Raw genomic sequence first — 17,551 nt, 5'->3', positions numbered from 1 at the left:
CTTTTCCTCTTTTGACAGTTTTATTATGCAACTTCTTTGAGGTAAATAATATTAAATAAATATTACTGTAGGTAAATCAGAGAGTCTATAAGCGTGTTTAATGCTAAATGTAGATTTTAAAAAAACTATTTTTAAAGCGCCAATCGACACACACCTCTCTTTGTCCTCCTTATATAATTTCAACAAAGACAAAATGCAACATTTCATACATCTGCATTTAAATCAATATTTAGGTCTTCAGATCATAAAAGAGAAGCTTTTTGTTTTTGCTTTATTTTCACAAGAATCAGAAGGAAAAAGTCGGATCTTTATATTTTTACATAACAGTCGGCACTTAAAATAAACGCAGAGACAAGCAACGGGATGAACATGAGAAACCAGAAAAGAGTTTAGCCAGCAGCAAGTGGTTTTAGACTTGATATTCTACAAACAAAACAGAGAAAAGGCGTAATTCTCCAGTAGCTCCTATATTGCACAGGTTACTAAATTAATTACACAAAATGTAGCCAAATGAGTTGAAAAAAAAGAGCGTTCATTGGCCAGTCTATTAAAATACTTAAATTTGTTTATTCATAAATAATTCTCTTTTTCTATATAAATACCCTCTTTAAAAAGGATGTTTCAGTGGGTTGCACATCCATGTGGTAGTTTCGGCAAGTGTAAATTTGCATCTTCTGCACTGTATAGGAAAACGTGATAAGGTTAAAATCTAGGGCAGATAAGTTCTATCCCAAAATAACCACATAAATGTACTGAAAATTATTTTAGATGAATCAGTGCCACCCAAGCTTTCCCATCAGACCTAAGACTGACGCCCTTAAATACAAATAAGATAACACAAAGAGCAAAGAAAGGACTCAGTCTCCAGATAAATAGGAAAGATTCATTATATCTCTACATGAGGCATCAAGCTAGAACACACTTCTATTGCCAAATGCAGACACATATACTGTAGGTTTGGACAAATAGTATACAACAGTATTTGACTCAAACCTAGAGCCTCTGCAGCCAATACAATGTTAGGATTGTATTCTTGTTCAGTTGCTGGCGGTGGCCGCTGCCTCCTTGGTTGCCGCCTCCTTCTTACTCTCCTCCTTGGTGCTGCGGTTAAGGCTTCCATTAAGGAAGCTTTCTGTGGTCTGATGCTGGAAGTGCTTCCTGGTGCCCACCAGGGAGGGGTTGTTGACCAGGGTGTACAGGAGCTGCCAGTGCCTGCGGGCTCTCTTGGCACTGGACACTTTGTGCTGTTTCTTCTCCTGCTGAACCAGCTGGATCCCTGAAGACATTTAGAAATTATATCATGGGCATTATAGCCGTATAAATAATTACCTTTTTTTAAAAAAAAAAAAAAATCCAAGCAGAAATGAGACTCTTATATAGGTCACCCAGGACCAGCTAGATACTACAGAAAGAGTAATAATAGAAAGCAATCATATTCTAATCCTGTAAGTACTGTGCGAGCATATCGGCTTGCTATTAAGATACTGAAAGCTTAAATCCCTCTAGGATACATGAATATGTAACAGGCAATTACTGTAGCTCATCTTTGTAATCAGCAACTGGAGGAATAATCTCTGTAAAACAATAGATGATTCCTGATAATTGTATTGTTCTCTAGATACCAACACACACCATGTCTATGGTACATTTATAATTGAACTCAGCTGCACCTTCATGTCACAGCAACGGATGAGTCTTATTGGATTTTTCAGCTAATTTCTCACCATAATGCATGTCCTTTTGTCACCACATGCGTGGGTAACCATCACTCACCTCCTCCTTGTGTAATTAGTATCACTGCAGTTTGACAGCTAAACTAAAAGCAGTTGTTTATGCTTTTGGTAATTTAATATGAAAAAAAAAAAAAAGATTAGATACATTGATTGGATCTGTATAAGTAAAACATCATATTAAGTATTGAATAGGTTGTTTTTTTGTGCAAGAGGATGAGAGCTCAGAGTCATATGGGCAGTGCAGATATGATTGAGACCAGCAGCAAGACTGTGAATTATTCTACAGTGAGACTCAATTTGTTCAGGGCATATTAAATCAGAACTGTGAAGGTCTCATATCATCTCAGTGTGCATGAGAGCGTTATGATCTGACGATGTGTTATGCTGACTGTAAATGAAAAAAAAAAATGTAGTTAATTTAAATGAATGTAATATAGAATTTGGCTGAAACTCTGCACCGAGCTCTAAATGTATATTAATAACACCTGAAATGAGACTTCATCTCATGCACAGTTTGCTTATAGTTATTGTGAAAGAAAATAACGGCACAAAAAATGAAGTACAGATGATGTGGACTGAGTTTTGTACTACAGACCCTCTTCGGCATCCCGAGACGCCTGCGCAGCTTTGCTGTCCTGGCCCACAGACTGTAGCAGCAGCCCACAGAAGGCCTTCATCACAGGGTGAGACTGGCTCACTTCAATCTTCAGATAATGAGCATAGCAGCGGTAAGCTGCAGGAAGACAGAGGGAGGGGGGATCACTCTGACAGGGCAAAAGCAATAAACACAAAGAACTGCACTCCATGTTGGCTTTGAGGCAATCACACATAATGGCTGCACAATCACACTTTTTTTTCCCTCCTTTTCTTTTAAACCACCTGCTTTTCCTGACAACAGATGTCTTATATCTGCTGCCATTTCAGCATTTCAGACATCAGTGTGCAATTAGTGTCCCTGCATTGCACAGAATACAGATATCATACAGCTGCAGTGAGCTGGCTAAAGAGGTAAGTCGACAGGATGCAAATTTTTAGCCTTTAAATGGGAAAAAAGGCTTTTTCTCATTTAAAAACTGCTTTCCATGCAATTTACATGAAAAACAACACAAATATGAAAGGATGCTGGTAATATATATTTATTTGTCTTTCAGTGTGTTCGGATAGCCAGTGTTAATGTAACTATGTTGATCATCATTTATCCATAGTGCAGAATATCTAGCTCACCTGGGTCAAATGCCTCCACATTGCGGTTAAGAAGACTGATGTCCGTACGTCCCATGTGGACAATGTTAAACAGGGCTGTGATAATCATTCGCCAGAGAGCCAGTAGGACCCCAATCAGAACATTGACAGGAAACAGCAGGTATGTGAGCAGGAACAGATTACCCCTGTAAGATAAGTTAAAGTGCATCAAACATGCAGGACGAAACGAGGAGCACTGACAGACAAAATGGATGCAGAAGTACATTACCTGTTGTGTAAGTCTCTTGTGCCTGCTGTTTTTTTGATAAAGCAAAACCTGGCGGTGATATGTTGAATCAACACAGCCAAGAGAATCATCAGCCAGAAGGGCCTGAAAGAACAAAAGCCACAAACATTTCCTGCAGTGAAACAAATTAAGACAAAGGGTGCAAAACACTGTTTGCAGCTAACAGGAAATGATGTGAATCCAATTTATTTCTGTGAACAAAAAAGTACCTTTTTTCTTTTTTTTTTTTTACTGAAAATTGCTTCAGGTGTCAGCAACAACAACAACAACAAAACTTAAAAAGGAGTCTTTATTGGTCATTAAACTTGAGGCTTTAATCATTAGATTAAAAATTACAACTACAAAATGTATTAGAAACTAAGAAAGAAATGTCACAGTGCGGAGTTGTGCTTTTGGAAAGCTGTCTATTAAAAAGCAAATGTGAAAACACTCACCACATGCTCCACAAAATCTGAAAGAGAATCAGATTCTGCCTGTGCAGGATGGGTATGATTATGAGGAAGACGGCGATCAGAAGGCACAGGAAGAACACCAAGGTCTGGATGATCATGCCTGCAGAGGACAGACCAGAACTTCAGAGCCTGTCCAGACTCCAACTATTCTACAGCACAACCTCTCTCAAATAGAGAAGAGAGGTTTTCTTCTAAACCTTAAAAAGCCCAGATAGTTTCTAGCTGAGTCAACCAGTTTATAGAAAAAGGTATTTTAGGAAAATAAACAGAAAAACAGACACTTGATGAGTATAAACTAGCTCCTTAGAGCATGTACAATATATTTAAGTGGCACAGCATACCCCACTATATTACATACAATATCCAGTTTTGCAACACCACGAGGAGATGTAAATGTAAAAGAAGTGAATAAAAATGTTTACATCATCACTTTGTCTTCAGTGCTCAGAGTGTAATTGTACCGATGCAGATGTGAGCTGCTGTGAAGCTGGTGTATCCCATCCAACAGACCAGTGCTGGTCTGGATGCCCTGATACTGCGCTGGCAGTTGTAGACATTGTAGATATCTCCTCTGTACAGACTTTTCAGATTTGACCTAAAGAAAGAAAAACAGAATTAAGACATTGTAGCACTGTGCAATACATTCATCGCTAAATGCATAAAATCATATGGTAGATTAATGAGGCCATTTAACTGGAATACAATTTAATGCTCGACTCAGAAATCCATTTCTTTTATTACACTGCCGCTTATGGTAATGGCAGCATTTCATTTCTCATCTTCAGATAATAGTCATTTTCATTTGTAGCAGCAGTTAGCACAGAGCGAATGCTTTCTCTGGATGATTAGGACTCCATTATGTTATAATAAGCCTGCTTTTATAATGAAGGAACAAGAATGCAAAGCACAATTACAATTATTGGACACTCAGCCAAGAGAAAAGAAAATGCAGAAGAGAAAGAGAAATGGAGCTGGTATGCTGTTTTGTTTTCAGACCTACCGGTGCAGAACCATAGACCGCATGAGCATAGCCAAGTTGACCAAACAAGACAGGGTCATTGCTGAAATGTAGCACACTGCAGGGAAATCAGCACATGACAAGTTTAAATAGTTGTCATCCACTGAAACACAATAAAGCATAAATATTACAGAACAAAGTATGTGAGGCAAGCATGTTAAAGTACATGTAGCTTAAGAAGGGAAAAAAAGCCTCAACAAATCATGTGACCAATTGGCTTCTTCTGATGTGACTCACCTTCCACACACCACATGTAATACACCACAATTCTAACAACTTCGTGTTTGTCAGGAGACAGAATAATCCTGAAGCCGGCTAAGACATTTGCAATATCTTCATCCACTCCATACCGGGCGGTCTGGAGAGTTGGCACCACTGATGAGATCAATACAAGACCCATCTGAAAAGAAATCAAGATTTTTCCTCATTACAGAGAAAAACTTGACAATATTATGACCATATAAAGGTTTTTCTGGATGTGGGAGTTAAAAGTGGTCCTACACTATGCTGAAATGTTAACAATTAAACTATCATTTGAATGTCGCACACATGGTCTATTCATGAAAAGACTGACTAAAGTTTATGGAATGTGTCAGCGATAAATAAAGATTTAATAAACACTGCAGGTAATTTAATTTGTTGTGCATGTGTTATTGTATTCTTATATATTATATTTGACCGAATATTCACAAGAGTAAATGTATCAAGTGTAAGTGCAGATGTGATAGTTACCTGATACAGGGCTATGAAAGATACTACACCACATATTGCCAACTTCAGGGGGAATCGGAAAGCTGTTTGAAACACACACACACACACACACACACACACACACACACACACACACACACACACACACACACACACACACACACACACACACATACCAAAAAGTTAAATGTTATTTGGTGTTTATATATATATATATATATATTGTATAAAAAGACTGATTCTGAACGTAACTTCTGAGAAAAAATAGTAAAATAAAATCAAAACAACATATTTACCGTCCTCTGGTGTGTAAATGTATGACTTCACAGCATCAACTATTCTTTGAGGGAGTTTGGGCTTGTCCGAGCTTGATGTGCTGAAGGTAAAAGGGTAGGTAGGCGAGTAAGTAAGTAAATAAGTAAGTAAGTAAATAAATAAATAAATTTAAACTCTACATGAAAATGGGAAACATTTCTATAAATGTACCATTTCCCCATCAGTTTAGAATCCATCAAGCTCAAGAAAATATATTTGGACTGCAGTAAAATCAAGATAAAAAAAAATTTAAGATAGTCTCTGTCGGATAGTTAGGACTAAAAGCTTAAAGGTGAAACAACTAACAGGTTAAGAGGCCCAGTTTACAATGATTTGCAATCATGCCAACCTTATAGGACAAAACCCAACCAGATCCAAATACCTTTAAAATAGTATTTAGATACACAATATGAACCTGATATAAATTGTTTGCACATCTTAGCAAATGTTAAGACAAACACAAAAGTAGGGTTATCCTAAAACACGGCAAGTTAAGTGACTTTCTAATCAACAATAATTCTTACCTCAGTTTGCTGGGCTTCTTCTCATTAAGCATTTTTTTAACATAGTCTTTATAGTAGCTGCTGCTGAGATCCTTCAGAAAAAAATCATCAAAAGCAAAATTATATCAGTAGATCATGCAAAGGTAAGGATGGTGTGGTAAAGCGGGACAGTATTTTAAGGGAATTTATTTAGGCCTAGGTCTTTAGAATTTTTTACATCCAAACATATTTTTAAATTTAACAAAATGTTGTGAAAGTAGCTCCCACTGCACTTGAAGCAAGCCACCCATAGATTACAGAAAACAAAAATAAATCAATCAGAAAGACAGCAAAACTTCTAATAGTGGCTGGCTCTACAGGTTAGTACATCTAAAGAGAAAAACATCACAGGGTTGAGCACCTGGTTCTTTAAAAAAAAAAGCCTAGATACAGGATCTATAGAGGAAAGCAGTGGTGGATGATCAGAGGATTTTCTCTGTAGTAAAGAAAAAATCATAATATTATCCAGCCAAGAGAAAAATGCTTTCCAGGAGATCAGCAAAAGTTTCTATTTTTTTAACTAAATTAAAGAAAATATTTTGTGAATGCTATTAGATTTGAAACTGTCCCCAATCTGATGCACACAATATAATTTGGAAAACAAAGTACTGGCATGAGGGCTTGGCCAAATGGCTTCCAACAGCATTGTGTCTTTAACATTTATTGATTATATGACAGAAAACAGAAGCAGCCAGATGAATAGTGAAGTGTGCATGGATGTCTGCTCAGATTCAGTCATATGCTGCAAAGCTGATTGGACGGTCTATCACATTACAGAGAGCAAATGTCTGAAAACACACTTAGAAAATCCTGGAGATTTTAGAGTAAAGAAGGGGAATAATCTGCTATGGTTGATTCTGTTAACTGACCTCAACCATTTCAAACTCTGTTTAACTTTTTGAGTTAAATTAAAGGCAGGAAAAACCCCACAAACAAGCTATACTGGAGAACAGTTGCAGTAAAGGCCTGACCTGGAGAAATCCATGAGGCTTCTAGTGATGTTCATGTTAATTTTTCCCAAATTACAGTTTTGACCCTGAAAAAGTTTGGGAAACGGATCTAATTGTACATGCTTTAGTTGACTCTTACGAAGTCCCAAATTCCTTTAAAACTCTGCAGCACAAATTGACGAATTAAAACTGTATTTTGTCATTTGTGAAAGTTATTTTAGAAAGCCTCTTTACGATGAGGCTTATTGGGTTCATTTCTGTGTAAGAGGTTGAGGGAGACGGGGTAGAGGTGACACAAAATCCAGGCAATCACCTCCACAAACTTTGTCTCACCCTTGCCACGATTAGCATCAAATAAAACCAGCATTGTGTGTCTCCCTCTTAAAAAACAAGGAAACCTTTTCATAATCTGATCAAGAACATATCGCAAACCAATTACGTCAAATCTACTTAAAATGGTTATGCCACTGGTGTGCTGCATAGGCTTGACATTTTCCGTAAGCCTAGACTGAACGAGCATGGTAAGCCTCTTGATTAGCAGGCAGCTTATAAAAGGTGAATCACGTGCACAGATTCAGATGAAATGTGCGCCTTTGCTACTTTTTTTCATTAGCTTGAACATATACATTTGTTTTGAGTTAGTAATCAGGCAAAACAATCACAGCTGCAAGAGCTATTCAATCATCCTGTAGCTGACAGGTCAGAGGAACTGCTCTTAGATCAAGCCTTACCTCTGTGGCATTGGTCTTTTCTGTACCCTTGAAGCCCTTGAACAGAAGCAGTGGATACTGGAAACTTAGAAATGCTAAGCAGGCTATCTGGGGCAGGCTGGAGAAGAGGGAGTAGTGTTTGTGTATCTGCAAACGGAAAAAAAGAAGACTTTAAGTCACTCAGCAACTCCAAGGAGTTTTGAAGTGACACTAAAAATAGGTTTTGCATTGACAGTAATGACTGTGTCGCAGCATGTGATGGAGAGAGTCTGCATGTTTGCTGAAGTAAACACTCACTACACAGAAAAATCAGACCCTCATTAAGTAATGGTTATCATTAAATGAGAAAAAAAAATCCAAATCTTTTCTGAAATCTTACGCTCTCAAGGATTTCTTCCTCATAACTCTTTAAAAGCTCACTTACTTTCATAATGTGAAAAAGCTCAAATGCTTCAGCCTTCACTACCATTAAATGAATAAGACAACCATTACACAATCTGTAGTGTGAATATATCTTTACTGACACACATTAAAGTGATTAACAGTGACAAAACCTCAAGATTAAGACTACCAGACAGTGGAACTAATTGTTTTGAGTTGTAGCCATTCACATCACAAGAAAAAAAAGAAAACTTTCAAAACTTTGTACAAAATCTGGGATTTGGAATTGGGAAACATTTAAAGCTTCAAATGTGTGTCCAAGAATCTACCTTGAAGGCTTAATGTTCATCTTTTCAAACCCCATCTCTTACAAATACTACAAAACGGGCCTTGTTTGGTAGTCAATGGGTTTCCAGACTAGAACAAAGCAGCTTTGCTTTTGAAATAATCCTTAATCCTCTGACAGACACACAATACAGAGAGTAACTGGATGGTGGAAATGATGAAACTTAAAAGTGCCTTGTGTTTTTTCTTCTAATCAGTGAAGTGAACTGGAGCTCATTTTGACAATGAAAAGGATTGTTACTTACCAGAGATGTCATGGGACAGTCAATTTTCTGCCAGACCAATACACCAAAGTGTGTCCATGACAAGAGGCTGCCAAGTACATAGCCAACTTTATTGTGTAAAGTGCCACATGCCAGGAGAGGGTAGTATAGTGCGGGGTAGTAGAAGACTCCCAGAATCACCCAGTTCTCTGCAAATACAGCAGAAATGTGTGAAAACCAAGATCATGACAACAGCTTCAGCTACACAAAGTAGAAAACTTTGCCCTAAGCTCATGTAAAGAGAACTTTGCTCTGATCGAGGTTTGAGTAAAGAAGCAGGGGACCGACTCCTTACAGTCATTTCTTATGTAATTTCAGACACAAAGCTGCTCAAAACGCCTGAGTCAAAAATAGCAGATGGAAACAAAATAATCCAGTTATATAATACATATATTTAACAAAGACTGAAGGAGACACGTCTCAGTTTAACTTGTTTAACAGTTCTTGTTGACATTTTTTTTGCACTTCTACAGCAGAAGAATGATAAATAAATGCAATAAAAAGAGAAAGTCTATGTGAAAAAATGAATTCAGCCAGGATAATGAGCTCACGTTTATTCTTTGAGTCTGTTGTGAAAGGGAGGGGATTTGGGGAGATGAGAAGACCCCACAGTTTGCACAAAAGCACTCCAAACACAGCCACTGCCAGGCCCTTGTGCTGTGTATGGTCCAGGAAGTTGACAGGACTGTAAAATAAAGCAGCAGGTGTTCAGTGGTCACTGATCAAATGAGAAATCATCAAAACCCTGTATTTTTATATTTTAGCTAAACCTTTGGTCCTTGAATCACTATCTTAAAGTGTACATGATATTTCAGGCTGTTCTTGGCTTCCATTTGTCCTTAGTGTCAAATACACATCATTAACTACACTGACACAAGCTACACTGCACAACAATTTCTTTTTTTTTTTTTTCCAGTGGTGTGTTCAGTGAACAGATTTTGTGTGTATTGGCCCATCACATGGTCAAATCAATACAACTGTTGTTACTTAACTTTTTGCTGGTTTATTAGAAATGTTCAGCTAATTAAATTAGACCAAATTAAAATAATCCAAACATCCATGTCCCATCTTTGATTTATGATCTGGCAACTGAAGTAACAAACACTATCTGGAATGTTGAGCTTTCACCTCTAATGCCAAATGGCTAACTAGATGGGTTTGTTTACTCATCTAAATAAAAATGTTTCCAGGTTAAACTTAATACTATGGTGAAATAATGAATGGAAGCAAATAAGGCCCAAGTAGACTTCTTTTGGAAAATGTTGACAGCAGCAAAGACGATGTGCAGTTTAATTAAACAACAAACAGAATGACTATTCAGGCTAACCATTCTGGAAGTTAATACCCCAATTGTCCTATAAGCAGTAAATAAAACTCACCTGAGTAAACCTGAGAGACCTTTCTGTCTGTCGCCCACCTTTGCACGCCTGGCTAAAATGGCTAGGATCAGCATGATGACCAGCTAGAAGAGAAAATATCTGTTATCCTCACTTGCAGAGCATCAGGCAGCTGTGGCTTCCCCATAGTTTAGATCTCATTCAGCTACATTAAAAATGACAAGAGTCTGTACCACAAAAGGCCAAACCCCAGTCTCATTAGTACTCCCCATGGATGTGGTCTGAATGAATTGTCATTAGTCAGGATCACTGATCAGTGTGGGTTCAATGACCTGTCATGACCTGTGACACATTTAGGAAATGTGTGGCTGGAAAGAATGCCTCACTTTAAATGAAGGCTTTCTGAAGCAACAATCGGGATCATCTGTAAACAGATGACAGTACAGAATCTGAAAACCAAATGGCATCACCATGCAATCGTACAAGAGGAGAGATCCAAAATCACAGTTTATGTACAACAAACATAAGAGATTCATGTTAAATTTGGATGATTTGAGGGGAAAACTGAAGCAAATTTGCACCATTTTCAAAATCTGATATATTAGTTCAAAACCTTTAGTCAGAATATCCATAAAAAAAGACATAATCACCTTTATTAAGATTTATTAGAAGCACAAGTATTTAGTGGTACTTCTTTTTGTTCCACACCAAGGATTATTTGTTCCTTGGCAGATTACCAAATATTTTCAGAGATCTTTTTACTAACAGACAAACAGGAGACACAGAACTTACTTAACAAAAGCAATCAGATAAGACTGACTTTGAGAGCCTGCCTTGCATAACCTTATGAAGGTAATGACACCAATGATATCTTAAAGACACTTTATGACCTGATAAAAACGTTGTTATATCATACACCTATAAGATAAATGACAATGAATGGTGCAACGTTGGGACATACAGTATAAATGTGACAGGATGGCAGACTTACAGATATGGCAGTGATGCATAAATGATAGAGCATGTCATCAGCAGTGGGGTCACATGGTGAGATTTTTCTACAAGGGGTAAACAAAACATTCACATGTTAGCAAAACAAGCAATCTGAGCCTTAAAACTTAAAGCTTTGCACCTCACCAAACTTCTCACATGTCCCTGTCAGGACCATTTGTGGCTGGAAACTTTGTGGCTGAAATCCCGCAGCAAAGATTTGCATTTAAACGGATTGTATCAGCGTGACAGGAAAACAACAAATGCCCACAGTCACATTCCCATGCACATGAGGTGGTAATTGCAACTCAGAAAAACAGCCTCAAACAACTTCTTTAGCCTGACAAAATTATGTAGGACAGTTCTTCATATACTGTATAATCTGTAAACCTAAACATGTCACATATCTCTTGCTTATCCAAACAATATAAGTCAGAATATAAATTTTAAAGACACGCAGAATATTTTAGGGTCTCCAAATAAGTTAACAAGCTACAGTGGTGGCCCCAGAAAAGCAACTCAGTCACTTGATTTACACAACAGATGATTTATCTTTTAAATATTAAGGCTTCTTCATCATATTTCTGTTACATTGTTGATCTGAGGTAGACCTAATAGAAATTTGTTTAATATATGATCAGTTAAGAATTTGCTTTGATCAGACTACATTTTTTATAATTTGTGGATGATAAGTTGGCTTGTATACAGTTGGATATTTTGGGTTATACACACTATAATTTAATACTTTCCTGCAAAAAACATGATAAAATTTAAAAATCAAATAGCAACTAGTTTCTACAGAAACATTAAACCTCTACAAACCTGACGATAATATAGCCTCAACATGACAAGTAAGTTTAACTGTAACAGGACCACACACTGTCACTGGCCCTGTAGAAATATGTCACCAAATACATAAGTGTCACCAAATATCTCAATGGGAGGTGTGCCTCACTACTAAATTCAAACAAAAGACAGAAGAACTACTGTTTAACGTTAAATGATGTACAGATTGATTCAATATTTCAGATTTTTTTAAAAAAATAAAGTATTAAAAACTTAAATAACATTTAAAATAATATGACAAAGTTGAAAGAACACAAGTTTATAACAATAACTAAAAACTTTACTTACTCTGGTTCAAGTTTTGTTGGCAGAGGATCCAGGTCAGGGTACTCATAGTCCTGTATAGCATCCTTATCCATTGTGCTTGCTCTTTTTCAAAAAGAACTTGCAGAGGAACTGGAATAATTTTAACAACAGTCTCTGGCAACACACAGCTGTGATCCCTCTGCCTCAAGGGGAAAAAGTGTCTTCCAAGGCCCACGCTGGACTCTGCTGCAGAGACGTCCTTGTTTCCCTGTGTTTGGTCTACTCTCACTCACACTCTGCTACCCTCCCTCACAGCCTGTATTCAGGTGCCCGGGTCCAGCAGTAGTGCTGACAGTAATGTGACAGGTCCCGGCTGCTGTGTGTTGCCTCTACCCTGCTTTGGGTCCCTATTTCAGCTGAGGGTTACCACCACACCAGGAGCCTGGAGAAGAAGGAGAAGAGAGTGAGAAGGGGGCAGTGTGTGAGAGGAGGGAGAAATGTGGAGATCTGGGAAGCCAATAGCCAATCTGGAAGGCCACCTGTGGCTTACTGGGATTACATCTACTTTTGAAGTAGTGTTGCTGGACCAGTGGCTGGTGGTAGAAGTGGTCAGGTGTGCAAAGTTATAAAACTCCAGCTTTACTGTGTGGGTAGCTGCAGGCATCGAGCCTGTCCAATCAGAGCTATCAGAGTTCCAAGCTGATAACAGGGAAATTCTCACATTGTTTCCTTCTGTCATAGTTCAAATGCATTTGCAAAAGGTTACCCATATTTAATTCGTGTGAGTCACTATTACAACATGGAACCACGTTAAGCAGGATGGAAGATCCCATTTTGAGGAGGGAGGGAAACTCCCAGTTAATAACTCTCAACCCCCAAGCTTGATAAGGATCAAAGAAAGGCTCATTCACCTCAGTACTTTGTCTTTTACTGATAAAAGAAGATAATGGTGTCCAAGCACATATTAATCTGAAAAAGGCTATAAATTAAAGGGATTATATATTGTTGTTCAAAACTAAACTCTATACAGTATTACAAATGATCATGATCATAATGTATATAGAGGAGTATATATTGAGAAAAGGATGAATCTATTCTTTCAGAGTACATGATACAGTATGCAAGTGAAATGGATTTAATAACAGGTACTGTCAAACTGCCCCGAGGAAAGGAATTTCATCTTTGATATTCTGGATTCTTTTTTTTATAGTCAGCTTATGAAACATGAATGTCCAACAAACGCCAAACCTTGCTCCATCCTGTACCAGACAGTTGTCCAGTACAATCAATCATAGAATCACTTTCTACATACAAGTCTGTCTATTCTTTGCCTTTCTCAATAACAATTTCTCTGATCTTTCATAAGTCTATGAGTGTATTGCTGGTTATCTTTAGTGGCTCAGTTTGAAGTTTTTAGGAAGAGCAAACCTGAGGGTTACCGGTTCGATCCTCGGCCTGTCGAGCTCATGTCGAGGTGTCCCTGAGCAAGACACTGAATCCCAAATAGCTCCTGATGGGTTGTGGCTAGTGCCTTGCATGGCAGCTTCCACCATCAGTGTGTGAATGTGTGTGAATGGGTGAAAGTGATATATAATGTAAAGTGCTTTGGGTATCATTCCAAGTACAGAAAAGCACTATATAAATGCAGACCATTTACCATTTACAGTTTTGCAACACTTTCACAGCAGTATCTTCAACAGACTCTTGGCTTCTTATTGCTAGAGCTTAAATTACCAATGTTGCTAGATGCCTGGGATGTCACAGTTCGTTGTACAGCTCAGCATCATAATGATATACATTAGATGAATTATTTTATTTTACCTGTCGACAGAGCTGCATAACTGTTGATAATTATTTGTTGTTAATAGCAAACCAACAAAACAAAACTGGAGGGAGAGATATTAAAATTTTCTCCACTTTTGTCTCTGACAACTTAACTGAAAAATTATTCAGTACTACTTCCCTGCAAAACCCTGTCATAATGTTTAAAAAAATCATTATACTTAGAGTGAAAGTGTAACATGTCATTTTTAACTTTTATGTGAAGAAGGTCCATCAAATCAAGAGCATCATTCCACAAAGTAATCACCCGTTTTACTGTGTAGATGATAACAGAGAATCTGAATCTTCATTATCTTAAACAATTTAGATTATTTGTTAGTCATGTGACTCTAAGTCATTTTCTGTGTAAGTATGCCAAGCATGCACTTATCCTCACTTCCAAATGAGAGGATTTCAAGCCTGGTCTCAATCTCAGCTCGTTACCAATGCTTAAAACACTGGGCACCTTTTAGTATTTTTCTTTTAACCCAGTTTTGGTGTTTTACCTTATTAATTACTTTGTTACCTAAACCAAACCAGTTTTGGAACCTTGTCTCCCACAAGAGTTGTAAAGACTGCCAATCATAATCTCAACCAGTCAATTGAGACCAAATCATTTTACTGCAAAGACTCAAAAGAGTACTACTGTTCTTTTCTCAGGAGACATTTGGGCTGTTGGTCTTTCCTAGTGACATTAAGTTTTTCTGCAATCACAGAGGGCCTCCCACATAATTTAACCACAAGCATGTGAGTGCTACTAGGCAGACTGAGGTCAAGGATCATGGTAACACCACAGTTCCAGTTAAGTCTTTTTCTCCAATAAGTTGAATAAAGAAACAATGAAAGAGTTCGTATTTATATGAATATGCAACACCACATGACTCAAAGGGTGGTTTATATGCTGTATAACATGTCTGAAGAGATCAATGCCTATATTCAACTGCTCTGGCAGAGGTTAAGCCAGTTCTGCAACACTGCTTCCATGTCAGAAAACACTCATTATGACATGATTACGGTTACACAGTTTTAAAAAAAGCAACAAAATGTTCCCTCTAACACTCATGAGAAAACGTGGGTTCTCAAGCAGAGTAAGCCACCAAATCAAATGTGCTCCCTATGCAAAAGCAGCCCAGCAAATAAAGGGGTCACTGAACAAAGAATGCTTTGAACAGTTACATCACAGAGAGGCAGTTTGATTGAGCCAGACAGTTCACTTGTATCAGGTTTAGGAAGTCGGCTCAAAAGCCTTTTGCTATAGGAACTATGTTAAGCATGAGCCTTGTGAAAACAAACATAATTGAGCTACTGATTGACTAATCCATTTTTAACAATGTAAACAGCCACAACATCAACTGCGACAAGTCAAGCAAATTAATTAAGCCAAATACCTTCAGAGGTTTAGAATGTCAGAAACATGCCTTCTCCAGACAAAATCTAGGTTCATGCACGATTATAATATCTAAAAATTAATTTTATGGTTTGTGCACAGTTTGGCCGAGTCTTGCATGAGAATGAGTTCTGTTGAGTTGAGGGGAATTTATTTTTGGAACTCAAATACAGTTTTTACCTTTTTCTTATTTTTTTTTTATTTTCCTTTTTCAAAATTCAACACAATTGAGCAGCAGACACAGAGCTGCGCATGCCTCACTCATTTTCCTTGAAAGGCACCAACCAGGTCGGATTCGGTTTCATACTGACTTCACGGACATATTTCATGCCTTTGAAGAGGAGCTTGATCCTCTGAACAAAGGTCCTCAGCCTGAAAGCTACAACAGGTAATCGAGTCACCTGTTCTGCGTGTGCACGAGAATACCTTGTAACTTTTCCACGGCGATTCAACATAGTTTTTGTTTCACGTGTTCGAGTCTCACTGGCGAGGCTAACAAAAAACGTTTGTAACATGTGGTTGAATTAAATCTGATCTGAAGTGGCTAACATATAAACTTTGATGCACTGGACTTACCGACCACAGGTGTGTGCACCGCCGCAGCGTCAAGTAGGCGTGGAAGAAGGTTTATGTCAAAGCTGATACCGAGTTATAGCGCGCATATTTATACATTTATAAATAAAAATAAACCGTGGACTTTGTGCATCACCTTGGTCTAATTTGGTACTTAATTTCCCAAAAATATCACTCAAGAGTAATGTACATATCCTCTCAAAGTCAGTTCCCAAATCAGGATCTTACCTTTTGTTCATAGTTTGGAGAACCTCTGGCTGCATCTGCATGGCTTTTTACCATACACCCTCCTTTGAGAAGTTCAATAATTAAATAAATAGCATTCTCTCCTTCAGCTCTTCTTCTTTTTGCTGGACACCTCATCCAGAGCGGAGTTGGGACTTTGATCTGTCTCTATCTTGTGATGGTGAAAGCATCATAAAAGTACTACAGCATGCAAACTGAGAAAAAGCTGTTGTGAAACATAGTAGAGACTAATGTGTTCAGGTTATGCAATATAGTTTTATCAATGCAAATACTCAGGCCATTTTCACGTGGATGTCTTTCAGTTGGGATGAATATTGAAGTTATTTGTGTCTTTCCCAATGACATTTGTGTCATGACAGAATGAATTGTCACTATCATAGTCACAGTCTGTTCTTAAACATAGTTCCATTTTAGCTGCAGTTTTGTTGCAATAAAGTGGAGTCCCAGACAGTTCGATGGAAAGCAGATGCTGACACATCCGTCTAATTGTGATAATACCATTACATTGTGCAAGCCAGCATGGGCAAGACCCTTTAATCCAAGTCAAGTCATCTTGAAATGTGCAGTGGAATTTTCATTTGTTACTGGAAGCTGAATTTGATCATTTTCTTTATTTAAACGTAATGTGCTTCTGAAGAATGGTTAATCTGAAAGCTGGTGAGTGGCTCCTTCTTTGAAAATATTTTTGACTTCTTTTTTTGTAGAGAAGGGTGAAAATCCTAAAAAGCATATAAATAGCATATAAATATGGTTTCTCACTTTCTCTTTGTCCAAACAAAAGTTTTTATCTCTTGTTTGTTTTTGTTTTTTTGTTGTTGTTGTTTTTTTTTTTTACACTTTCTTGAGAGTTCAAACTTCTTTAACATGGCGAGAAAAGATTATCTTATTGTGAGTTATAAAAACGATTACCATCTTCTACCACTGGTGTTTAGAAGTTGTTGTCTTCATAAAGCTGAAGACTGATTCAAAACCAACCATCCTAATTTTGAACTCATTGACTCCAGGATTTCTTTAGAGAAACATGTACCTGTGTTAGCAATCTATCACATCTGTGCACAAGCAGGAATATATCACTGAATAATGTACTACAATACAAAACCCATTTGAATTAATATTTGGGTTATTGTGTTCAATATTATTGATTAAATATTATATTTACTTGCCGACATTTCAGAGCAAGTAACAGTGAGAAATAT

The 17,551-nt window shown here is 37.5% G+C and overlaps 1 protein-coding gene across 2 annotated transcripts; it reads right to left on the bottom strand.

Annotated features, from left to right (window-relative positions):
- Positions 1–143: 143 nt before the first annotated feature.
- stra6 (signaling receptor and transporter of retinol STRA6) lies at positions 144–12,939 on the bottom strand. 2 transcript variants are annotated; one of them, XM_041997350.1, is made up of 18 exons: positions 12,868–12,939; positions 12,371–12,770; positions 11,238–11,304; positions 10,289–10,371; positions 9,461–9,594; positions 8,892–9,058; positions 7,942–8,067; positions 6,243–6,313; positions 5,700–5,779; positions 5,425–5,486; positions 4,930–5,092; positions 4,675–4,750; positions 4,136–4,269; positions 3,657–3,774; positions 3,205–3,306; positions 2,958–3,121; positions 2,329–2,466; positions 144–1,276 (listed from the first exon to the last, which is right to left on the bottom strand). In XM_041997350.1, exons 2-18 carry the CDS (start codon positions 12,439–12,441, stop codon positions 1,038–1,040), a joined length of 1,995 nt encoding a protein of 664 aa, XP_041853284.1. In that variant the 5' UTR covers positions 12,442–12,770; positions 12,868–12,939; the 3' UTR covers positions 144–1,037. The 2 variants fall into 2 exon arrangements, with proteins under 2 accessions (XP_041853284.1, XP_041853285.1); XM_041997351.1 differs by lacking the exon at positions 12,868–12,939 and having other exon boundaries at positions 12,371–12,796.
- Between the last annotated feature and the right edge of the window lie 4,612 nt (positions 12,940–17,551).

This window comes from Melanotaenia boesemani, chromosome 10 (assembly GCF_017639745.1).
Source record: "Melanotaenia boesemani isolate fMelBoe1 chromosome 10, fMelBoe1.pri, whole genome shotgun sequence".
Classification (NCBI taxonomy): domain Eukaryota; kingdom Metazoa; phylum Chordata; class Actinopteri; order Atheriniformes; family Melanotaeniidae; genus Melanotaenia; species Melanotaenia boesemani.
The sequence above is the reverse complement of the archived record's forward strand: the minus strand, read 5'-3'. Positions and strand labels throughout refer to the sequence as shown.